The 20,346-nt window shown below is 36.4% G+C and overlaps 5 protein-coding genes and 1 non-coding gene across 12 annotated transcripts; 3 read left to right on the top strand and 3 right to left on the bottom strand.

The window, feature by feature from the left end:
* On the bottom strand, positions 2,507–3,427 carry LOC104761287 (uncharacterized protein PAM68-like). The gene is made up of 2 exons (XM_010484351.2): positions 2,894–3,427; positions 2,507–2,765 (listed from the first exon to the last, which is right to left on the bottom strand). Exon 1 carries the CDS (start codon positions 3,403–3,405, stop codon positions 2,899–2,901), a length of 507 nt encoding a protein of 168 aa, XP_010482653.1. The 5' UTR covers positions 3,406–3,427; the 3' UTR covers positions 2,507–2,765; positions 2,894–2,898.
* Positions 3,511–7,760, bottom strand: LOC104761285 (DUF21 domain-containing protein At5g52790). 7 transcript variants are annotated; one of them, XM_019240379.1, is made up of 15 exons: positions 7,560–7,760; positions 6,553–6,662; positions 6,134–6,244; positions 5,966–6,042; positions 5,760–5,843; positions 5,559–5,672; positions 5,352–5,438; positions 5,107–5,246; positions 4,934–5,021; positions 4,773–4,846; positions 4,569–4,699; positions 4,315–4,469; positions 4,165–4,211; positions 3,825–4,089; positions 3,511–3,722 (listed from the first exon to the last, which is right to left on the bottom strand). In XM_019240379.1, the coding sequence occupies exons 2-15, from the start codon at positions 6,635–6,637 to the stop codon at positions 3,693–3,695; spliced, it is 1,488 nt and encodes a 495-aa protein (XP_019095924.1). In that variant the 5' UTR covers positions 6,638–6,662; positions 7,560–7,760; the 3' UTR covers positions 3,511–3,692. The 7 variants fall into 7 exon arrangements, with proteins under 7 accessions (XP_019095924.1, XP_019095923.1, XP_019095928.1 ...); XM_019240378.1 differs by having other exon boundaries at positions 6,553–7,466; XM_019240383.1 differs by lacking the exon at positions 6,553–6,662 and having other exon boundaries at positions 6,134–6,232.
* Positions 7,874–11,362, top strand: LOC104761290 (DNA-directed primase/polymerase protein-like). Its single transcript, XM_010484355.2, has 14 exons — positions 7,874–8,177; positions 8,392–8,549; positions 8,628–8,791; positions 8,889–9,035; positions 9,115–9,166; positions 9,258–9,432; positions 9,550–9,632; positions 9,742–9,948; positions 10,087–10,203; positions 10,332–10,488; positions 10,575–10,682; positions 10,795–10,860; positions 10,938–11,173; positions 11,268–11,362. The coding sequence occupies exons 1-14, from the start codon at positions 8,093–8,095 to the stop codon at positions 11,349–11,351; spliced, it is 1,839 nt and encodes a 612-aa protein (XP_010482657.1). The 5' UTR covers positions 7,874–8,092; the 3' UTR covers positions 11,352–11,362.
* Positions 11,393–12,549, top strand: LOC104761289 (delta(1)-pyrroline-2-carboxylate reductase-like). Its single transcript, XM_010484354.2, has one exon. It carries the CDS (start codon positions 11,479–11,481, stop codon positions 12,454–12,456), a length of 978 nt encoding a protein of 325 aa, XP_010482656.1. The 5' UTR covers positions 11,393–11,478; the 3' UTR covers positions 12,457–12,549.
* On the bottom strand, positions 12,780–14,528 carry LOC104761288 (eukaryotic peptide chain release factor subunit 1-1-like). The gene has a single exon (XM_010484352.2). It carries the CDS (start codon positions 14,450–14,452, stop codon positions 13,880–13,882), a length of 573 nt encoding a protein of 190 aa, XP_010482654.1. The 5' UTR covers positions 14,453–14,528; the 3' UTR covers positions 12,780–13,879.
* TRNAK-UUU lies at positions 20,254–20,325 on the top strand. The gene has a single exon. It is a non-coding gene; the product is annotated as a tRNA-Lys (tRNA).

A 20,346-nucleotide genomic window follows, 5' to 3' on the forward strand; every position in this document is an offset into this window, starting at 1 on the left:
TTTTTTTTTTTTTTTTTTTTTTTTTTTTTTGTTGGACAAAGATGCTGATATGTTCTAAATAACTAATCACTATGTTGTGAGTTGAATCAATTTATTTAATTTGGATTATAAATCGATAAATATATACATACACTTAGTTAAGACGCTCTCAACTCCATAGAGAGCGCCAGGATGCAAGATCGGTCACGCAATAGTACATTATACATTTGATTGTCCAAAAGAGAAACCATATTGAAAAATAAGCGACAAGTGAGAAAATAATGAAAACTAGATGGAGAGAGTCAAAATTCAAAAGTCTTCTTTAACAAAACAAAACAAAAAAACTTTTTAGAAATGTCGACTTGTGGGGATCCACATGATCGGATGAGGCTTACGAGGATATTTCGGTTCTTGACTCTATGATGATGGCAACTTCGTCAAGACTTCTTCTTCTTACCGTTTTACTAGTATGATGAGTCGCTAGAAATATTTGAAGAACTATCATTTTGGATTTATAAATTGAGTTTATTTTATTTAAGATTTCTAAATCCTAGCCTAAGTTATGTAGTTCCAACTTTTCACCTCTTATTTGGATTTCTGAACCATTTAAGATTAATGCCGTTGACCAAAAAAATATAAATATTAGCTAAAGCCTAAAGTATAATGCTATTCATTTTAATAATTTAAAAAATGCTACCCGGAAATTAGCAGAGAACTTATCTATGCGCAACTTCTTGTAAATTGTAATGTAGTTATGTGAACGGGTAGAAAAAAAATGCTGAACTTAGGAAACACTACTCTTCTAAAAGCGCAAATGGCCTCTTTCGATAATTAAAATATATCAATTAACATGATTATAAGCTTCTTTATATGTTTTAGATCTTTCATGTCCATTAACTCGTACATCTTCTTGGATTAGTACTAAAAGTTCAAATTCTCCTCCCATACACATAACAAATCTCAGGGAAGCAATCATTTTTGTTTATTAACGAACTGAAATGTATCTTGTTTGACATAAATATCAGCAATAATAACTAGATTAACACTTAATCTTAAAAGGAAGGTCAATTCTCGCATCATCTCAGAAAAAAAAAATTTGTTTCTAATTTAGCACATCATTTCCAAAGTTCTAAAAATAGCACTACCACTCAAAACTATATTTTAAATGTAAAAATAGATAATCAAAACCTACAAAAAAAATATAAAAGTTAATTTAAAATTATATATCAATGGACAATATTGTAGTCAATAAAAAAAATATGACATGTATTTCCATATTATTATTGAAAAGGTTAACATTTCTGTAAAATTACCTTATTTTATATAGGTAAAAAATTTATCGAATATGAAAAAGATCTTGTTCATCAAATTATAAGTTATTGGGGCTAATAACATCTTCGATATTTCAACCTTCTCGAGCCATGGCCGCGAAGGTACACCTCTTTATCTCTATTATAATAACTATGCGTTGATTAAGTCGATTAATTGAAAATATGCAAGTAGCCATACGTACTAATCTCTTGTTTGATATTACAGAAAGCTGTGTTGCAATTGAGTATTAATCCCGAGGAGAAACTCAGGATTAAAGTGTTTGCGACCGTTTCCAAAGTTAGAGGTATCTTTGTAAATGACTTTTTTTCTAAATTTGTAGTAATATGATATAGTTGGAGAAATACATATTATTATTTATTTTTATTTAAAATATAGGTGTTACTTCGATAACAATAGATCATAAAACCGGGAAACTGACGATACTTGGAGATGTTGATGTACCGACTATCGTGATGAAGCTAAGAAAAATATGTAACACAGAGATCGTTTCGGTTGAAGGTGTTAAACCACCAGAGAAAAAGCCTGAACCGGAGAAAAAGCCTAAACCTAAACCGGTTGAATTGATTTCGATGAATCCCCGTACAAATACGATCCTCCTGCCTATGCCTATGCAAATTCTTACCATCAATCAGATCCGTGTGTGGCTATGTGAGTTATTTTTAATAATGGTAATATATATGAACACATAATAGTTAATTTTTGAAGGAAGAGTGTAATTTATGAATGATAAAAAGTAATGTTAAGTTGTTAACCCATCCCATTGCAATTATGCCTATGCATTTTTTTTATGTTAAACTTCTCTGAAGAGGTTATGTGAAAGAAAACTAAAATCATCTAGTAGTAATTATTGTTTCCCTGCGGTTTCATTCACGTACGTACGTAGACTATAACATCTCTCTATATATGCTGAATTAGGAACGTGACTCTCCTCATCTAGTCTGCTGGATCATTCGCAAGCTTGTTATTATCAATAGATTTGTGGTAAATGGTAATAGTAGTAAGACTCTGGAACACGGTTCTTCAAAACCATTGCATGAAATGTTTTGTGTTCCTTGTTTTTCATACTCAGTGTTACCAAAACAATTCTTGTCAAATTAATTTGCTTGTCATATTAAAAACGCATCTATCAAACCTATATGAAATAGTATTAATTTTTTTTTTTAACAAAACATGACTAGGAAAAAAATGAAAAATCTTCAAAAAAATTGGGAGAAAACCAACATTGTTTCAAATGATAGATTTTTTTTTAATATGACGTAACCTCGTAAGTAATAATTTTACTTAATCTAAAGTTCTTATTGAACTGAATTTTATAAAGTTCTAATAGTTTTTCATGTCCATTTACATCTTCTTGGACCAGGGCATACAGTTCAAATGCTCCTCCCAAATAGGCAACATTCGATCTCAGGGAAGCAAATAAGTCACCAGACCAAACACCACTTCGTGTCACGATTCTAATTCAAACCAGACGTAAATATCAAAAAACAGATGACTAAAGATTAATTTATGTACCCACGCAAGTCCCAAGAGACAAAAAAAAAAGTTTTAAAAAAAATCAACATTAATATCATTAAGACATTACCATCACTAGTCTTCTTTCCACATCTCTACCCAATTCTCCTTTGCCTCTTTGAGTCCGAAAACAGAGTTAGTCTTGGTCGGGTCCAGGTTTGTGGACAAGCTTCCGTACGCAATCCCAAGAGCCGACGAACCAAAGGTCACGAGTGTGGTCAAGAATGGAACCCACAAAGGCACGTCCCAGACGTGTCTATCTTTCACAACCTCGAGTATTTTCAAGATTGCCACTCCCAGGCCCAAAGGTGTTCCCACAGACACCACAATCCTTCCCATCATCCTCTCGAACACTTCTTGAGGTATCGGCGGGTCGTCGTCTTCCGGGTCCGGGTCTGGTCGGCCGGGTTTTTCAGAGCTTTTAGTAGATTGAAACCCCTTGGGTCCAGCGTGGAGCTTGGATTCCCATCTTGGTCTGTTGTTAGATATTAGGGTTTTTGGATTCTGTGGTTTAGTGTTTAGAGTTGTTCTTGAGAGAGATGATAATGGTAGGAAATTGTGTGAGCACAAGAGAGCTCTCATTTTGTTTTTTTTTTCTTTCTTCTACAGATTTTCTTTATTTATCTTATCTACACATATCATATGGTTTAGTCTTTCGGGTGGCAGTTTGCCAAGAAAAAAAGAAAAAAAAAAAAAATATGTATCTTTTGTTTTTATCTTTGGGATATGTTCATAACCACACATTTTCATACTATTTTATCCTTCTTTATTTCTTTTTCTTCTTTTCATGAATATAATACCGCATGTTCTGGTTTTTTTAAGAACATGGAATGAGTCATCATAACATTATAAATTCATTTTTCTTCAATTTATAGCTTTTCATACGATTTCCTCGACACCTGCAAGGCAACAACGCAAACAAAAAGCAAAGAGGGGAAATTAACTTCTAGTGCAAGAAAAAACACTGTAAAGCAGTTTTCTTGAGGGATTACGTTACATACCCTACCAGGTGACAAATAGTAATAACGCTCGTTACTATGCGGAGAGAGCACGGGAGGAGGTTGTGACGGTGGAGAAGCGTGTAGTGCTGGCCGGAGAATCGGAGACTGACGGTAAGGTGAATTTATTGGTGACCGGAGCAGCTTAGAGATCATGATGCTCGGCGACAGAGGGCTTGAGCGATAGGGAGAGATAGGAGATGCCAGCTCCGAAGCCCAAGTGGCAGTTTCCGGCGAATTCCCCGATATTGGCATGTTTATTGTTATCCTATAGATGGAGAAAAATTCAAAGTCCAGTGAAAAAGACTGTAAATTGTAGTCTATTAATAAATGGTGATCATACCTTTTATGAAGTTCGATGTATTGGTCTGTCTCATCATATATTTCTTCCTTCAAGATTCATAAAATGGTTATTTCAGAAACATTCACAAATACAATATGTTAGTACTTCGTAAACTAATACTCATAATGATATGCTAATGACATCGATTACCTGTATCAGTTCCTCCATAACATCTTCCAGAGTTATAATCCCAATGACTTCTTCATTTTCATCAGCAATATTGTCAATGTATTGGACTGGACTTTGACAATTAGTTTCGCTGGAGTTCATCACAGGAACAACGTTGGCATCTTTATTAGGCGTTCCTGAAACAATACAAAAGAAGACATATGCATTCTCGTCTCAGTTCCTTTATATGATTTTAGATTTTATATAACTCTCTTTATATATAGAAGTCTCTTTACCATTGATGCTCTTGTCATGGACAGGAGTGTTAGTATTAGTATAGTTCTTGGTCCCAACAACAGCAGCCATGTGGCTTCGACCCGTTTGGAAGATGTTGAGGATGTCGTATAAAGGTAAATTCGAATTGACCCTGCTTGCAGATTTTGAAGAAAAATAAGCTTTGATCTACCTAGCTTCAAAAACAGTTTAGTTAGAGGGTATACCTGGGCATTCTTCTGATAGGGAGATCTCTGATCTGTGTCTCGTCTTCAGGACGGACTTTGATCAAGTTCTTGACCTATTCAAACCAAAAAAAAACTCATTTCAAAAATCATGTAAGTGTTTCTCAAGATTAATACCTGTAATAAATTTGTTGCACACTCACCAGAATATATCCGATGATAACACTACCATTGACAGAGTAAATTGGGATTCGGCTATGGCCTTCACTTGCTATCAATCCCATCGTCTTTCTATGAAGCCCAAAGAGAAGGATAAGAACAAAGAACTAAGTGGATATCTATTTCCAAAAAGCATAATTCCAAGAGAAGAACATACTCGTCGAGCCTAGAATTTATGTCGAGTGAGAATAACTCAGAGACCGGTGTCATTGCGTCTTTGGCACTCTTCTGAGACATGTCCAAAGCTCCTGATATGATTGTTGTTTCATCGTGAGTCAGTTCCCCGCCTTTTCCAGCCTAATTATCAGGAAAGGAACACAGAGAAAGTAGAAAAAAAAAGACATGGATTCACCTTACATATTGGCAGGACAATTAAAAGCATCTCAAGTTCTTGAAACAAACCTCGTTTCCGTGCATATAGACAAGTGACTTGAGCTCTGCTCGTCCTAAAAGTGTAGAATGTCTTTTTCCAAGCAGCAAATCGAGTAGCTGAGGCATTGAAAGAAGACAAATTTGAAGAATTCTTTTGCCTTACAAAATAATTACTGCTTAATCATAAACTCAATTGATCCACTAAAAGTTCCATTGATGTTAAGATGATTGAAGTACCTTGCTGATTGGATAAGATAATGGAAAGAAGATTATGATAATCAACCGAACCAAAACCGATAGCTTTGCACCGATACTCAGTCCGTACCGAGAGCATACAGCTTGAGGTATAATCTACAACAGTTGAAAATGAATAGTAAGCTATTGTGCAAGCGTTAAAGATGAGATCAGCAGAGAAAAGCTAATTCAAATTCTGTCCACCTCGCCAAATGCAAGTATGAGAGTCACAGATATCAGGACAGCACCCCAAGCTGGAAGCAGAGAGTCGACAAAGACTGGTAGAGCCTTTTAGAATTTATCATTAAAAAACATAGTCAGTAAATACTGACTCAGAACTTTTATAAAGGCAAAGTAGGCACAACACAAATAAGTTGTATCCACAGATATACACATAAGCAGCTTATTACCTCCATAGCCAAAGCATTGCCTATGAGGAGAGTACACAAGAGAAGGTGCTGGTTTTTAACGAGTGGAAGAATCTTTTCTGACCATTTTGTTGCAATTTTTTTTAAATGGTGTTAGTATAAAAATGAAGTAGAAAAGTATGAACAGGTCAATGGGTTTATGAAACTGACCAGCGTTTTTGCGCTCATGGGGTTCACCAGCTTTGATCATGACCTCGAGCTCGACAAGACTAAGGGACATGAGCCCAAGAGTCAATCCTGACATCAAACCTGCAAAAGCCACTAGAACAACACATACAAGTAGGTACACCCAGAACATGGTCTCACAGCAAGGGACATCATTCGCTGCCATTTCTTAAGTAATTTAGAAGGTAAAGACTAAACACTATGACCGTTGAGACTGAGAGAGAACGAGTTTGAGAATCATAGGAACTTAAATAGTAGCAGCGAATGACATAGTGTACCAACTGCTGCACTAGTAGAACAGAATCCAAGAACTACCATCCAAAATTTTATATCAAAGATATAATCTCATTCTGAAATCAGCTTTTAAATAAGGTGATGAAAACAAAATCCCTTTTTGTCACAACCTTTGCATTCACAATTAAATTTTTTGTCATCGGTCTCTAAAACGCAGTTTTGATGTCTAATGTCCACCCTTAATCTCCAGATCATTGTCAAATTATCATCCTCGAGTGACCTGATATCAAACAGAAATACAAGAAAGGCTAATGCACTGATGTTGGCCAAGACAGCAAGTAAAGCTCGGAATCAAGTTCAATGCTCAGCACATAGCTGGTGTGTCAGGATTAAGTTAAGACATCTTTTTTGGTAGAGTGTGAGACCATGTTGATTTGAGGGGGAACAACATGCAACTACTGGCATGCATTGTGAATTCACTGAGAGAGAGTGAAACTAGTGACGTCAGGAAACCTTTTTTAAGTTTCTCTTCAAAAACACCAATACAACAAAGTAAGTTCCAAAGGAGCAGGTGATAAAAGATCAAAAAAAGCCTTGATAACACCAACAAGAAAGCGAACGATTGACAAAAGAAAATAAGCAAACGACGGTTCAAAGGACAACAACAATAATAAATATCTGTGTAAGGGGTCAAGATAAGAAATGACCTCCACCAAAAGAATGCTTTAAAATAGTTCAGACCCAACAAAACTAAGAAGCTCTTTTTATAAATTAAAAAAAAAAATTGGCCAAACCCAAACAACTAATAGAAGCAAGACACAAAACTGCTTACATAATTCAAATTAGCTAAGCACATAATTGATTAATCAACATACTGTATAATAATTGATTATATTCTTGAGGTTTCTGCTAACAAATCCTCTATATATGAATTTGATGATCACTCTCCACTAGCAATTAATTTTATTCATTTGTCCCTTTCCATGGGACTTGCACAATGAAAACAAATCTTAGCAACACTAAAAATTTTGCTGAGCTATTTCATTTCATAGCAGAAATTTTTAAAATCTCATATGAAAAATCCCTGAAACGAAAGATTAAATCACTCAAAATTTTATATAAAAAAAACTCTGAACCTAGATCATACACATCGACGAGTTGCGAGAAAAATGTGTACCTTGGTTGTGAGATTTGACATATCTTTGGACTTCGCAATACGTGATTTTGGCGTGTAGACGACGAACACCAGACTAGATTAGATTGTGATGCAAAAAAAACTTTAGACCCCAAAACTTTTGTGCATCAACAATTCTAATTTTGGGTGTTTCTTTGATCTTCCAGAAAAAGCTTCCCGGCGACTGAGCCAGTAACGTCTCTACTAAAACCAAGAAAAGTAGAAAAAACTACAAGACATGTAAAAAGCCATTTTAAAACGGCAGAGTGTTTTTATCTCTAATTATTAAACAGGAGGCAGTGTTGTATTACCATCTCTTAAACATCAAGCCAGTAGTATCTAGACACGTGGATAAGACGACGACGCCGCCGCTTAAGTTTCACCTCGCCGTCGCCGTTGATTCTTTTTTTTTTTTTTTTGGTGAGCCAAAATTTTCAAATCCAATCGAAGGGGGAAATTAATGAAAAAAAAAATCTCAATTAGAATCTGTGTGAAACAAACAGTGAGAAGAAGATTTTGGAGAGAGGAGAAGAAATATGTCGAAGAAGAAACTTAGCGCGAACACCATGGATGATGTTGATCGATTGTTCCAGTGTTTCAAGTGTGGAATCTCTCCTCCTGGTAATGGGATTCATCTTCTTTGTTTGGTAAAATTGAATTGAAAAAATTTGGTTAACGCAATCGTCAATTGATACTTACCTTCTTCTCTACGATGACCTGTTTACTGAACATTTTGAGATCTTGTGGTAATATATCACCCAACGAGTGTATAGCAGCAATACATGAAGTTGCAATGTGAAAAAATTTTAATGGTTAAATGATGGAAATTTTTCAGCTTCTGCTATGAGAGAAAAGAAACGGAGCAAGAAAATGTTGAATCAAGAGAATGATGACTCTTCTCCTGGGACTTGTAAGAAGTTGCAGCTAAGTTCTTTGTCTAGAAAGCAACTGCAAAATCAGATTGATGGAGGTGTCAGTCTAGACGGCTCTGTTGTAAGTATAAATGAACCCACTTGTCGTGTTTTAAGTTGTTCTTGTGGAGTGAATTGTGAATATTTGTCATTGTCTCAGTCTGGTGGTTCTAAGAATGTGAAAAAGAGTGTTGGGAGGCAGTTTTCACCCATTGTATTTTACGGGTCTCCGAATGGTGTTCCTCCGAAAAGACCGTTGAGTTTGTTAAGGCTTTTGCGTGAGATTCGTATTGATCTTAGTGAAGAAAGGAAAGCTATCTCCAGGTGATCTATGATGAATAAGCTGGGTAGATCTTTATTTGGTCTTTTTAAAAGGTTTTAACTTTAGTGTATCATGGCATGGTCTTCACTTTTTCTTTAGGAAAGGAGTTTGGGCTACATTTCCTAGGCAAGATGAAGCGATTAAGTTTGGGAAAAGACATGACAATGTGAGGATTTTTAGTTATCAAGATCATTTTAGTGGCCAAAGAAGGTTTCTTGTTTCATCATATGAAGAATTCTGGAAGAGGTTCCTTTTCTTTTACCTTCTTAACAAGCCAGGAAAACTTCTCTTAAGTGCTTTATTTATTTTGTTCTTTTACCTTTAGATACACATCTATGGATCCAAGGCACCGTCATCATTATGAAGTGATTCAAGAGGTATCTAGATCTCATTCTCCTGTGCTGCCATGAACTATTCTAATGTTTTCTGCATAGCTGCATTTAATTGCAATGGCTTTTTACTTCTCAGGGATTGCCATGCCATATGTACTTTGATTTGGAGTTTAGTCAAAAAGAAAATGAAGGTAAAGATGTCGATGAAATGGTTGATATCTTGATATCAGTCATTCTAGAAGCCTTGCATGAGAAATATGCTATCGAAGGACATGAGGACTGGATTGTAGAGCTTGACTCCTCAACTAAAGGTACAGTAATATATAAGCTCTCTCTCAGCTGCTAGTTGAGTATGTATTGTCCTTTTATACTTCTGTATGCAAAGGTTGGTTCTCTTGACTGTAGAGTACCTTAAACTTCTTATGCAGATAAGTTCTCTCGTCATTTAATTGTAATCATTCCAAAGGTTGCCTTTAAGGACAACATACACGTTGGTGCTTTTGTAGGAGAGGTATGCTTCAAAAGATATTTCACTTTTCTTTCCTGAAAAGAAGGTTTCCTAAGTTGCAAGTGGGAATTTCTGTGGGCCATGGCTCATTGTCATCTTGATGTTTCTTCAGCTATGCACACGGATAGTAAATGCGAAGGAAAAAGATGAAAGGTTGCGCAAGTTATTTGTTCACAAAGAGGCTAATGATTCGGCATCCCTACTTTTTGTGGATACTGCTGTTTACTCTAGAAACCGTTGCTTTCGTCTTGCACAATCATCAAAAGCTGGAAAGACATCAGTTCTTCTACCTACAGGACGATTCAAATGTAAGAATATGGTAAGTCCACCTTCATGCAAGTCTCTCTGCTGTCCTCACCTTCTTTTCCATGTTTCTGTCTCAGCGCGACCTCTTGTTCTGCCTTGGAAGAGTTTATAGTAATTGCAGTATCTAACAAGATCACTGGTAAACAAACAGGGTGAAGAAGATATTTTCATGACATCCTTAATCTGCAACGTGGAATCAGATTGTGAGAAGCTTTTGGTTTGTAAGATGGAATCAGACTGTATGAAGACACTTTGCTTTGAAACAGAGGTAATTCTTTTCATCAGTTGCCTGACACTTGTGTTTTTGGCTTCCAATTGCATCTTCTTTCCACATATACTTGAGGGAAGATTTCACGAATGTTTATGCCTCTAAACTGTACTCTTTGGAGATGGCAGGTGAACAATAACAATCTTGTAAGAAACCTAAATGCTCAGAAAATTCAATTGGACGCTAGCACAAGTGACATGTCAACATCGTACTTCGGGGGCAAGTCCCCGTTCCCGCACCTGGACCAATTCATAGAATCCATTGCTTCCACAGGGGACGCATCAGGTTGAGTCTAATAATTGTGCAGCATGTTTGTGTTATGGAGAGATCACAGTGCTCATCTTCTTTAAAACATTTGCTGTGATATTTAGGTAAGATAAGATGCTGGTACTGGTTTTCAGAAGATAGCCTGATTGTATACAGCATGTTAAGAAACAGATATTGCGAACGAATTGGCAGGGAACATAAAAGCAATCATGGTACCATCTGCTCACAACCCATTTATACTATATATGAGTTCGTCTTTCTTTTCTTTTTTATTATCTCTCTGTGGACTGCTAATGTTTCTTCAAACAAACTTTCTTGTTTTAGTGATGTACATAGTTGATGTCAGAAGGGGAATCTATTATCAGAAATGCTACGATCCAGACTGCCGAGGTGTGTATACTCTATGTATTGGCAAATAAATATGAAAACAGAATCTTGTTCCTAAGATAAACCAACTTTGTCTGCAGATTATCGATCTCCGATACGTCCAGTTCCAGATAGTGTTCTTCCTGAAGATACGGTTTACCATCAAGAAGATACACAGACTCTTTGTAACAACCTTTACCCGGAAGGAGAATGTTACATTGATAACGAATGCGATCCAGATAGTGCTGCTAGCAGAAGCTCATGGTGGCTTGAAGCAGTTAAAGTCGCTGATGATCTTGAAAGTAAACCAAAAAAGACACTGGAACCTCATCCTTTGGTTAGTTGACTTCATGTTCTTGACTGAATGATCTGTCTAATTTCTCGAATATATTAAAAGAATAAGTTCTCTTCTTTTTTTTTTTGGCACACAGGAGAATTACGACGAAGATGATGATGAATGGTGGGTTGCTGCAGAAGAATCACTTAAACAAGTCCTTCCCCAAAATACCCTTTGATTTAGACATTCGCGAATCGCGACCTAACCAAAGTCAAGGCCAATCTGGGTTTGTCTTCTTCTTCCCTTGCCTCTCCTTAAAACCATTATCGTGTCCTGCCTGAAATCAACAGATCTCTCAAAATTCAATGGCTGCATTACCAGTTTTCATACCAGCCGAGTCTTTTCCATCGATCCTCTCACATGAAGCCTTGATCAATCATTTCCGGACCAATCTTCCCAAACATTCTTCAACAATCACAAGCCCTATCCGACAAAACTACACCGTTTCACCCCCTTCCTCACTCCTCCTCATGCCTTCTTGGTCATCTTCTCCTTCTCTCCCTTACATGGGCGTCAAGCTTGTGACCTACTTCCCTCATAACTCCTCACAGAACTTACCTGGGATTCATGGATCCTACACACTCTTCTGCTCCACTACAGGCCAAACCCTAGCTTCAATGGACGGTACTGTTTTAACCCTTTACCGTACTTCCTCTGTCTCAGGGTTAGGCTCCAAAATCCTTGCTAGAGACGATAGTCAGGTGTTGATCATGGTTGGTTCCGGTGCTCTCGCACCACACCTGATCAAATCCCATCTAGCGGCGAAACCAAGCTTGAGAAGAGTGATCATATGGAACAGAACTCACCAAAAGGCTAAGGATTTAGCTGAAACTCTCTCTAAGGATGCTCAACACAAGGAGGTCTCATTCGAGAGCCATGATTCGTTAGATGATATCATTCCTCTAGGAGATATTATAAGCTGTGCAACAAACTCAACTGTTCCATTGGTCAAAGGTGAGTTCTTGAAACCCGGAGCTCATCTTGACCTTGTTGGATCGTTTAGCCATGAAATGAGGGAATGTGACGACAATGCGATACAAAGAGGGAGTGTGTTTGTGGATAACGACACTGCGATGGTAGAAGCGGGAGAGCTCGTTGGAGCGTTTGAGAGAGGAGTGATAAAGAAAGAGGACATTTGTGGGGATTTGGTGGAATTGATCAAAGGTGACAAAGAAGGGAGAAAGAGTTCAACAGAAATAACGGTTTTTAAGTCAGTTGGTTCGGGTACTGTAGATCTCTTGACCGCGCAACTTGTTCACGAGACTTTTCTCAACCGTTGTTAAGTAGTGAATGAATCTCATTTGAACCTTGTGTTTTGTGTCAACTGATACATTGGCATCAGCCATTTGTTATATAGATGCAGTTTTGTTGTCAAATTATGGATTTGTTGAATTCTGATCGCAGGTGAAGCAAAGTGGACTTGTTGCTTTATGAACTCAGTTCACTAGTTCAGGTCTTCTCCATTTGCAACCACTTTAGCTGGTTTCCCCGGTTCAATAATAATCTGAATAAGACGTAATTCTTCATGGCTCAAGCTAGGGAAGTGTAAAAAAGCGTTTAAGCTCCGGTACATTTCCGGCTTGTAAGTTGTAACACATATAATTCGATGAGTCTACTGGCCATAGACCTATGGACCATGGTTCTAGGGTACCCATTTATTAATTAGATATATACTCCAATTATAGTTCCACTTTGTCCAATTTGACATCACATTTGTCGATCCCATCTTGTCTCTTACGTTTAGGAAAACTAAATGGTTATATATATATATATATATATGTGTAACCATTTAGCTTTCCGACGAATAAAAGCTATAAAATACTTTTCTTGTTCAAGTCATTACCAAACCAGGGACTTTGGTTGATGATAGACTTGAACAGCCTCTCTAATCAGCTAAATTCAGTCCTAGGCTAGATACAGCGTAGACCTATAGGCTAAGAATTGAACTGCTGAAACTTTTTGAAGCTCTCATAAGTGTTGTTATTGGACTCGGGGTGACAGTGCAGGTAATTTCAAGTCTCTAGGGACAAAAAGGACTTTGCGTTCGCATCTGCGTGGCACCCAAATTGTCTAATCATCTTAGCAACTGGGAAACCAAGACACGATATGCTGTCTCTGAGACATTCGGAATCCATCAGAATCATATGCTGCCCAGAAAGGAAAACATGAGTCCTATCAGAGGACTGAAGTTCATCACCGGGAAGTATGGTGTGGTTTCTTGCCATGGCTGAGCCTTCTTTGACTCGGATTCCAGGTTTCTACAGTCCCAAGAGATTGATCTGTTTGGAGAATCGCTGGGATCTCGTTCAACACAGAGGCAGTATATGTTACCGCAATTGTGGAATCAATCAATTCTGAAAAGTTATTGGCCTACACGTTTGCTGTTTGATGATATTTTAGTTACATTTCTTCATATCTACTATAAACCCTTAGTGATTGATAAATGATAATGTAACCTATCTGGTTCAGACATTTCCAATGGTTTTGTTGTTGTGCACTATATTAAAACTATGAGATGCCAAAACGTTTACGAGATGATAATATACGGATTTGTACGTAATTTCTTCTCTGACGTGTAGGCTTCCGAATGCACAACAACTTTGATAACCAGTATTCTCAAGAGAACTTTAATAACCAGTGTACAGGCTTGAATGTGGTCCATCTTCTTGATTAGGCTTTTCCATCCTCAGGATCAACGAACGGCACTCACAGGTCAAGCGGGTAACGAAGTATCGCTCCGATCCCTTCAAGCCCTTTGCAAAACCGTTTCCCTTCAAGTGATTTGTCGTTTACAAATTCTAGCGCACAGCCAAAACGTGCGCATTCATTACGCAGCCAATCCAAAAGCGACATCTTCTCCTCCACATCTAATTCAATGTTGCCTTCATCTTCCTTGTTCAGGTGTTTGATCACAGTTTCACCCGTTTCACGGTTCTTCATCACATATCTGTTGATATCAAGATTTTCCCACAGAATAAGTGTCTCGACAGCACACGGCTTGGACTCCAGGGCCTTCAACGTATCATCAAGGCCATATAAATACTTGCCAGTTTCCTCGGTGATCTCGTCAAACACCTTGACAATTATACGCCTGTCTTTCGCCAGGACTTTAGATGTCTGGTGGATAGCAATATGGAAACCGCCTTCTCCTCCAATAGTAACATCCACCACATTCACCATCATCGCCGCAAGCTTGGGATCAAACTCATCTGACTTAGTCAATGTAGCCTTGTAATCCCCTCGGGTAGCAAGTATCAGCCCATCCACATTAGGCTCCATTGTTGAAGGATTAATGTAGTAGTGTGTGGCGAGCTCAGCAGATTTCCTCACATACGGAGAGGTTCAGCGTCCTGATCCTGCTNGGGGGGGGGGGGGGGGGGGGGGGAACTCGGAATAATCATGGAAATCGTGAAGCACCTCACGGGTGTAACCACACAAAGTTCCAAGGAGAGTCTCGTGCCCGTCCATTACAATAATATACCCTAACTTCTCATTCATGATGTCTTCTCATTCATGATGTCTCCTCCAATTATAAGTATCTAGAGAGAATTGTTCATCAGCAAAAGCCACCAAGCTAGTTGAACTGAAACTGAAATCACCAACTTAATTTAAGTAACAGAGGATTCAAATTTTAAAAATAAACACAATACCCATAATAATCTAATGAACTAATATACATGCAATGCGTTCGTCAGTAATAAATCTTATAAAATAAAATTAGAATATCAGAGCAAAACATCTGTCCAATCATCCGCCTGCCGAAAACAAATTCTGGAACAATTACATTCAAGTTCCAACTCGAAAACCCTAGTTAGTTTCAATCAAATCAAAACAACTCATACTAAAAAAGAAAAAGAAAAAAATCATATCAGACGAGATCTGTTGAGAAAACAATAGGAATACAACCAAACGAAGAAAGAAAAAGAGCAAAAGATACATGAGAAGGTCGGAAAGAACGAACCTCTCTTTTGCTCTTTTTTTCTTTTTTTTTGTTGTTGTTGTAAATAAAGCCAGAATTGGTTCTGTTCCGTTTTTTTGTTTGGGCCTATATAAACCGACTCACCTTAACGGGCCTAATCATAATCTTTTTACCTCTAAGATTAAGATTACTATTTTTTCTTCTATTTACACGGGAATTCTATTTCTTTTACAAAGGGTTCTTTTATAAATAGAGGAAATCTATTATAGAAGTAAGAATAGAGGTGGGTTGGAATAAAACTCACTTCTATTATAAAAGTCTTTATTATAAAGGAAAAAATAGGGAAAACTATTGAAGATGATCTAATATTATTTACCTATAACAAAAACAAAAAAAAAAACAAAAACAATTTTTGAAAAATTTACATAAACTATCGTTGTTCTAACATTTATATTTTCTAAATTTCATGATATTGGTATAAGAAATATCACGCTTCATCTTCCTAAATTATTAGTTTTGGAAACCACTATTATTAATTGGAATTGGTTCAACAAAAGCGTATGGTTCAGTACTAGCTATATCATTTAGGAAAAGTCGTGGTCGTTTTGGTCAGCAACGAAGGGGAAGTGATGGGGACTATCACCCCAAAGGCACTATTCTGACATCTGTCTTGAAAGAGTGGCCTCGTTGGGATCACTCCCTCTCGATGGAGTTTTTAGGCATAGGCAATGAAGATGGTCATCCATGGCAACTATCCCACAAGATGTGGGGAACCCCAGAATACGATTAAAGTTATGATATTGTTGGTTCAGTCTTTTATTGACCATATTATTTATATATACATTTTTCAAGTACATTTAGCAAATAAATCTTGAACTTGCTACCTATTTACAAGACTGTCATTGTATTAAATATTTTTAATTGTAATTTATAAATATGGATTGATTAGATTACTCTCTTTTATGTTTTTTGGCAAATTCCATATGATATAAGCTTCCCTATTTTTTTATACAATTAGTCTCCCCTNGGTCATCTTCTCCTTCTCTCCCTTACATGGGCGTCAAGCTTGTGACCTACTTCCCTCATAACTCCTCACAGAACTTACCTGGGATTCATGGATCCTACACACTCTTCTGCTCCACTACAGGCCAAACCCTAGCTTCAATGGACGGTACTGTTTTAACCCTTTACCGTACTTCCTCTGTCTCAGGGTTAGGCTCCAAAATCCTTGCTAGAGACGATAGTCAGGTGTNAAACAATTAGAATCACTACCATTATCATTAAATATTTGATTCCTAATTAATTAAATCTATATATACATTCCCAAACAAAATTTTCCCACTACTCACATTTCCTAAACAACCTATTATAATTAATTTACTAATCTCATTTACCTATTAACAACAATATTTTCCCCATAATCCAGTTTCCAAAAAAAATAGGCCTACGCATTAAACGTTTTGATTTACCTTGGAGGAAGATCATAACCAAGATTTGTGATGTGGACGCATTGATTCCCGATCATATCCCAAGCATATTCCAAAAATAAACAGATTATATTTATTTTCTTCCTAATTACTTGCTTAATCAGTTTTTCTTTTTTTGTGTGTAAAGGTTTGTTGGGTCGACCTTATCGTCCCTATAAATATATACTACAACTAAACCTAGATTATACATCAACAATCACAACTACACAACTCTTGCAAGCTACTTTTGCATTCCTCAAATATGTTTCACCCTACCAAACAGCTTGGAGGGTTTGAATTTCATTTCTAAGACCATTCTCTGTTATTTTTTTCTTTTCCTGTTAAAAACTATTCTTTGTTATCTTGGTTGAATTATATTTCACTATACAATGTTATGAATAAGCAAATGAGAATTCTGCCTACTCTTTTCCTTAGTTATTCAATAAAGTTTCACCATCTTTTTTTCATCCTACTTATGCCTAGCTAATATGAACCACATAAGCTTAATAGTATACAATTACAATAAACTAACCTGTTGAGATGATGGTTGCTCTCATAGCAAATAAATTTTATTCCATCTTTTACTTCAATATAATAGAACGACTGTAAAATGAATCAGCTCATAAAAGTTTATTATGAGTTGATTCATTTTACAGGCATCATTGTAATGAATAAGAGTAGGCAGAATTCTCATTTGCTTATTCATAACATTGTATGACTTCTTCATTACAATGATGCTCTTTATTTGCTAATTAAAATTTATTTTTGCGTTTAAATCATTTGCAAAATATAAAAATAATAGGTTAGAAATTACTTATATATCAACTTATGGATGAAATCTTTAAAAATACAATAAATTAAATAATTTTAAGAATAAATAAAAATGTAACATCTAAAAGTACAAATTATCTTGTAGGTTACTACAGTAATTTAAGTAAATACTAAATTAAATGCTTCTGCCAAAAAATTGTTTTAGAAAAATTTTAGTTTTGAATATCACGTGACGGGGTTATATAGCAGGACGGATTTGGGTTGATATATATAAATAAAATACTATTAATTTATTTTTTATCTTATTATTATTTTATTAACACCATCAATCTTAGAATATTACAAATTTTAATTAAATTACGCTTATGTAAACAAAAATATCATGCAATATACCACAAATTATGAAACAACATTTTTTTTTAATTTACTAGTGGTCCCATATCCACTAACAACCTAGCAACAATCAACAACAGCGGATAACCAAAACAGCTCCAATAAACCAATAAAAATTCCAACATTAACAATCCAATGACCAACAAAACAATACTCCAAAACTAACAAAGAAATAACCAAGTTCCAACATCCTACAATGTTCTATCAGCTCAATTCTAGCAACCTAACAATGGCTAGACCACAATCAATCAAGCCTCTAAAACATCCTCCTCCTCATCGCCCTGATTTCACGATCACACTTTGCCTTTACCTGCACCACAAGCACATATTGAGATGCATGAGTATTATTAAAAATACACAATGAGGCAATCCTCCCATCTACTGGGATATACACACAAGCATTTGAGAATCTAATGTCAAACAATCATCAACAGTAACAATCAAACCCGGAAACAAGCAATCGTCGACCAACACCATACCAGTGTCGATCGACACTGACAACCTGGTGTCGACCGACACCTGCTTGACACCTCCCGAAAACCCTAGTTGTGTCGATCGACACCTCCACATGGTGTTGATCGACACTCCCAAAGATTCCCGAGCCGTTCTCGCGCAAGTGTCGACCGACACACCAAAGGTGTCGATAGACACTGATGCCGAGCATCGTCTTCCTCAACGCTCTCTCGCAGATCCCCGCTTCCCAAAGACTCCCATTCATCTCAAACTCATCCATAAGCCATATAAGGACGTAGAAACACCAAAACAACCACAAGCAAACAAGGAATCAATCAAACAACTCAAAATCACAAAGAAACATAGATTTCTCAAGCTTAGATAAGCCATGGTCATGCACTCACCTCTTTTGCATGAGAATCTACTCACCTCTTTTGCATGAGAATCTGACTCAAACACAGCTGTACCACACTCCTAGCAATCTTCTGATGCAATCCCAGCAATAGATCTCCCCATAAACCACCACAATCTCTTCATAACTCAATAAAACTCACAAATCTCCTTTTCTCTCTCTCAAACAATTTAGCGGCGACAAAAGATAACTTTTTTAAACCCTTTTCATCGACCCACCCTTAAATATGACGATTTAGGGATTTCAAATTGAACCAAACCGAACCAAACCACAATTAAATCAAACCGGTCAAAACCGAAAAAGATGGTGTCGATCAACAAACTCATGGTGTCGATCGACACTCAGACCAAAATTGCAGTTTCCGGTTCGCGGATGTTACAAATTAAATCCTAAAATTAACAATCTAAATACAATTATACAATTTCAAACACTAAACAAAATCAACAAACAATTATAACTTAAATTTTAAAAGTTTTAGTTTAAGAAAAAATTGTCCCGCGGTGTACCGCGGGTGAAAATCTAGTACTATTTTAAAAAAAGATCATCAATTTTTGTTTTTTACTTTCTTACTTTCTTATTAACATTAAAATATTGTTAGTTGTACAAGATCAGAACAACCATAAATTATTCCATTTTGACCCCAAAACTATTTTTATAAGAATTTATCATCTAGATATATATTACTCAGCCAAAATCTTCATCATACTCTTCAGTTTAGTGTACTTTGAATATCTAACACAAAATTCTATGAATATATTATAGTCTCATTTGATTCAAAACTATTCAGTTTCAACATAAACATAAATTTCTATTAGTCTTAAACTCGTAAGTAATAAAAAAAATACAAATATTAAGACATCTCCAATGGTTTTCCCTATTTTTTCCTCTAGAGATTTTTATAATAGAGGTGAGTTTTACTCCAACTCACCTCTATTCTCACCTCTATAATAGAGTTTCTCTATTTGTAGAGGAACCCTTTGTAAGAAAAAATAGAGTTCCTCTATAAATAGAGGAAAAAATAGCAATCTCTATTTTAGAAGTAAAAATAGAAGACCATTGGAGTAACATTTACCCCTATTATAGAGGATCTCTATTATAGAGAAAAAAAATAGAGGACCATTGGAGATGCTGTAATGGATTTAAATCGATTCATCATCGTATTACATAAAGAAGAAGAAAACTAATATCTTGAGTAGGAGAAGGCCTATGCCACGTGAGAAGGAAGTAAGTAAAGAAAATAATGACGTGGACCAGAAAAGAGGAAAAACTCTAATAGAGGAGGAAGCTTGGCCGTTACGGGATCATCTTAAAAGAGATGTGAAGCTCTTCTTGTTTGGGATGCTTATGGTTGTTGAATGTTAGCGATGTGTTAAGTGAGAGAGTGATGTTCTCTCTGATGGTTAATACGAGAGTGATGTGCTCTCGTCTCTGATCTTTGTTAGATGAAGAGCTTGTGATGTACTTGCCTTCGTCTATGGTGTGTTAGTGTTTGGGTTATCAATAAAGAGTTAGTTACAGAGGTTACGATATCACTAAATCTAACATTGATAACGATCAAACAGAAAGTTTAAATATATTTTAGTCTAAAACTAATTTGCTTTCCCTTACTTATATAGACATTTTCTGTTTTTGGCTTAAAAATTATACTTATAGGAAGGTCATCAAAGCCGTCTTAGCTCAGTGGTAGAGCGCGTGGCTTTTAACCACGTGGCCGTGGGTTCGATCCCCACAGACGGCGTTCAATCTTTTTTTTTCCTTT

The sequence above is a fragment of the Camelina sativa genome, chromosome 18 (genome assembly GCF_000633955.1).
Source record: "Camelina sativa cultivar DH55 chromosome 18, Cs, whole genome shotgun sequence".
Lineage (NCBI taxonomy): Eukaryota > Viridiplantae > Streptophyta > Magnoliopsida > Brassicales > Brassicaceae > Camelina > Camelina sativa.

Excerpts from the sequence above, each read along its gene's own strand:
- LOC104761288 (XM_010484352.2), bottom strand. The coding sequence starts at position 14,452 with ATGGAGCCTAATGTGGATGGGCTGATACTTGCTACCCGAGGGGATTAC.
- LOC104761287 (XM_010484351.2), bottom strand. The coding sequence starts at position 3,405 with ATGAGAGCTCTCTTGTGCTCACACAATTTCCTACCATTATCATCTCTC.
- LOC104761289 (XM_010484354.2), top strand. The coding sequence starts at position 11,479 with ATGGCTGCATTACCAGTTTTCATACCAGCCGAGTCTTTTCCATCGATC.
- LOC104761285 (XM_019240379.1), bottom strand. The coding sequence starts at position 6,637 with ATGATCTGGAGATTAAGGGTGGACATTAGACATCAAAACTGCGTTTTA. Across the intron at positions 6,245-6,552 it reads ATTTAATTGTGAATGCAAAG|TGGCTTTTGCAGGTTTGATG; the intron begins GTTGTGACAAAA and ends GTGTTGTTCTAG. Across the intron at positions 5,247-5,351 it reads TCTATATGCACGGAAACGAG|GCTGGAAAAGGCGGGGAACT; the intron begins GTTTGTTTCAAG and ends CCTGATAATTAG.
- LOC104761290 (XM_010484355.2), top strand. The coding sequence starts at position 8,093 with ATGTCGAAGAAGAAACTTAGCGCGAACACCATGGATGATGTTGATCGA. Across the intron at positions 9,433-9,549 it reads GCTTGACTCCTCAACTAAAG|ATAAGTTCTCTCGTCATTTA; the intron begins GTACAGTAATAT and ends CTTCTTATGCAG. Across the intron at positions 10,489-10,574 it reads TTCCACAGGGGACGCATCAG|GTAAGATAAGATGCTGGTAC; the intron begins GTTGAGTCTAAT and ends TGTGATATTTAG.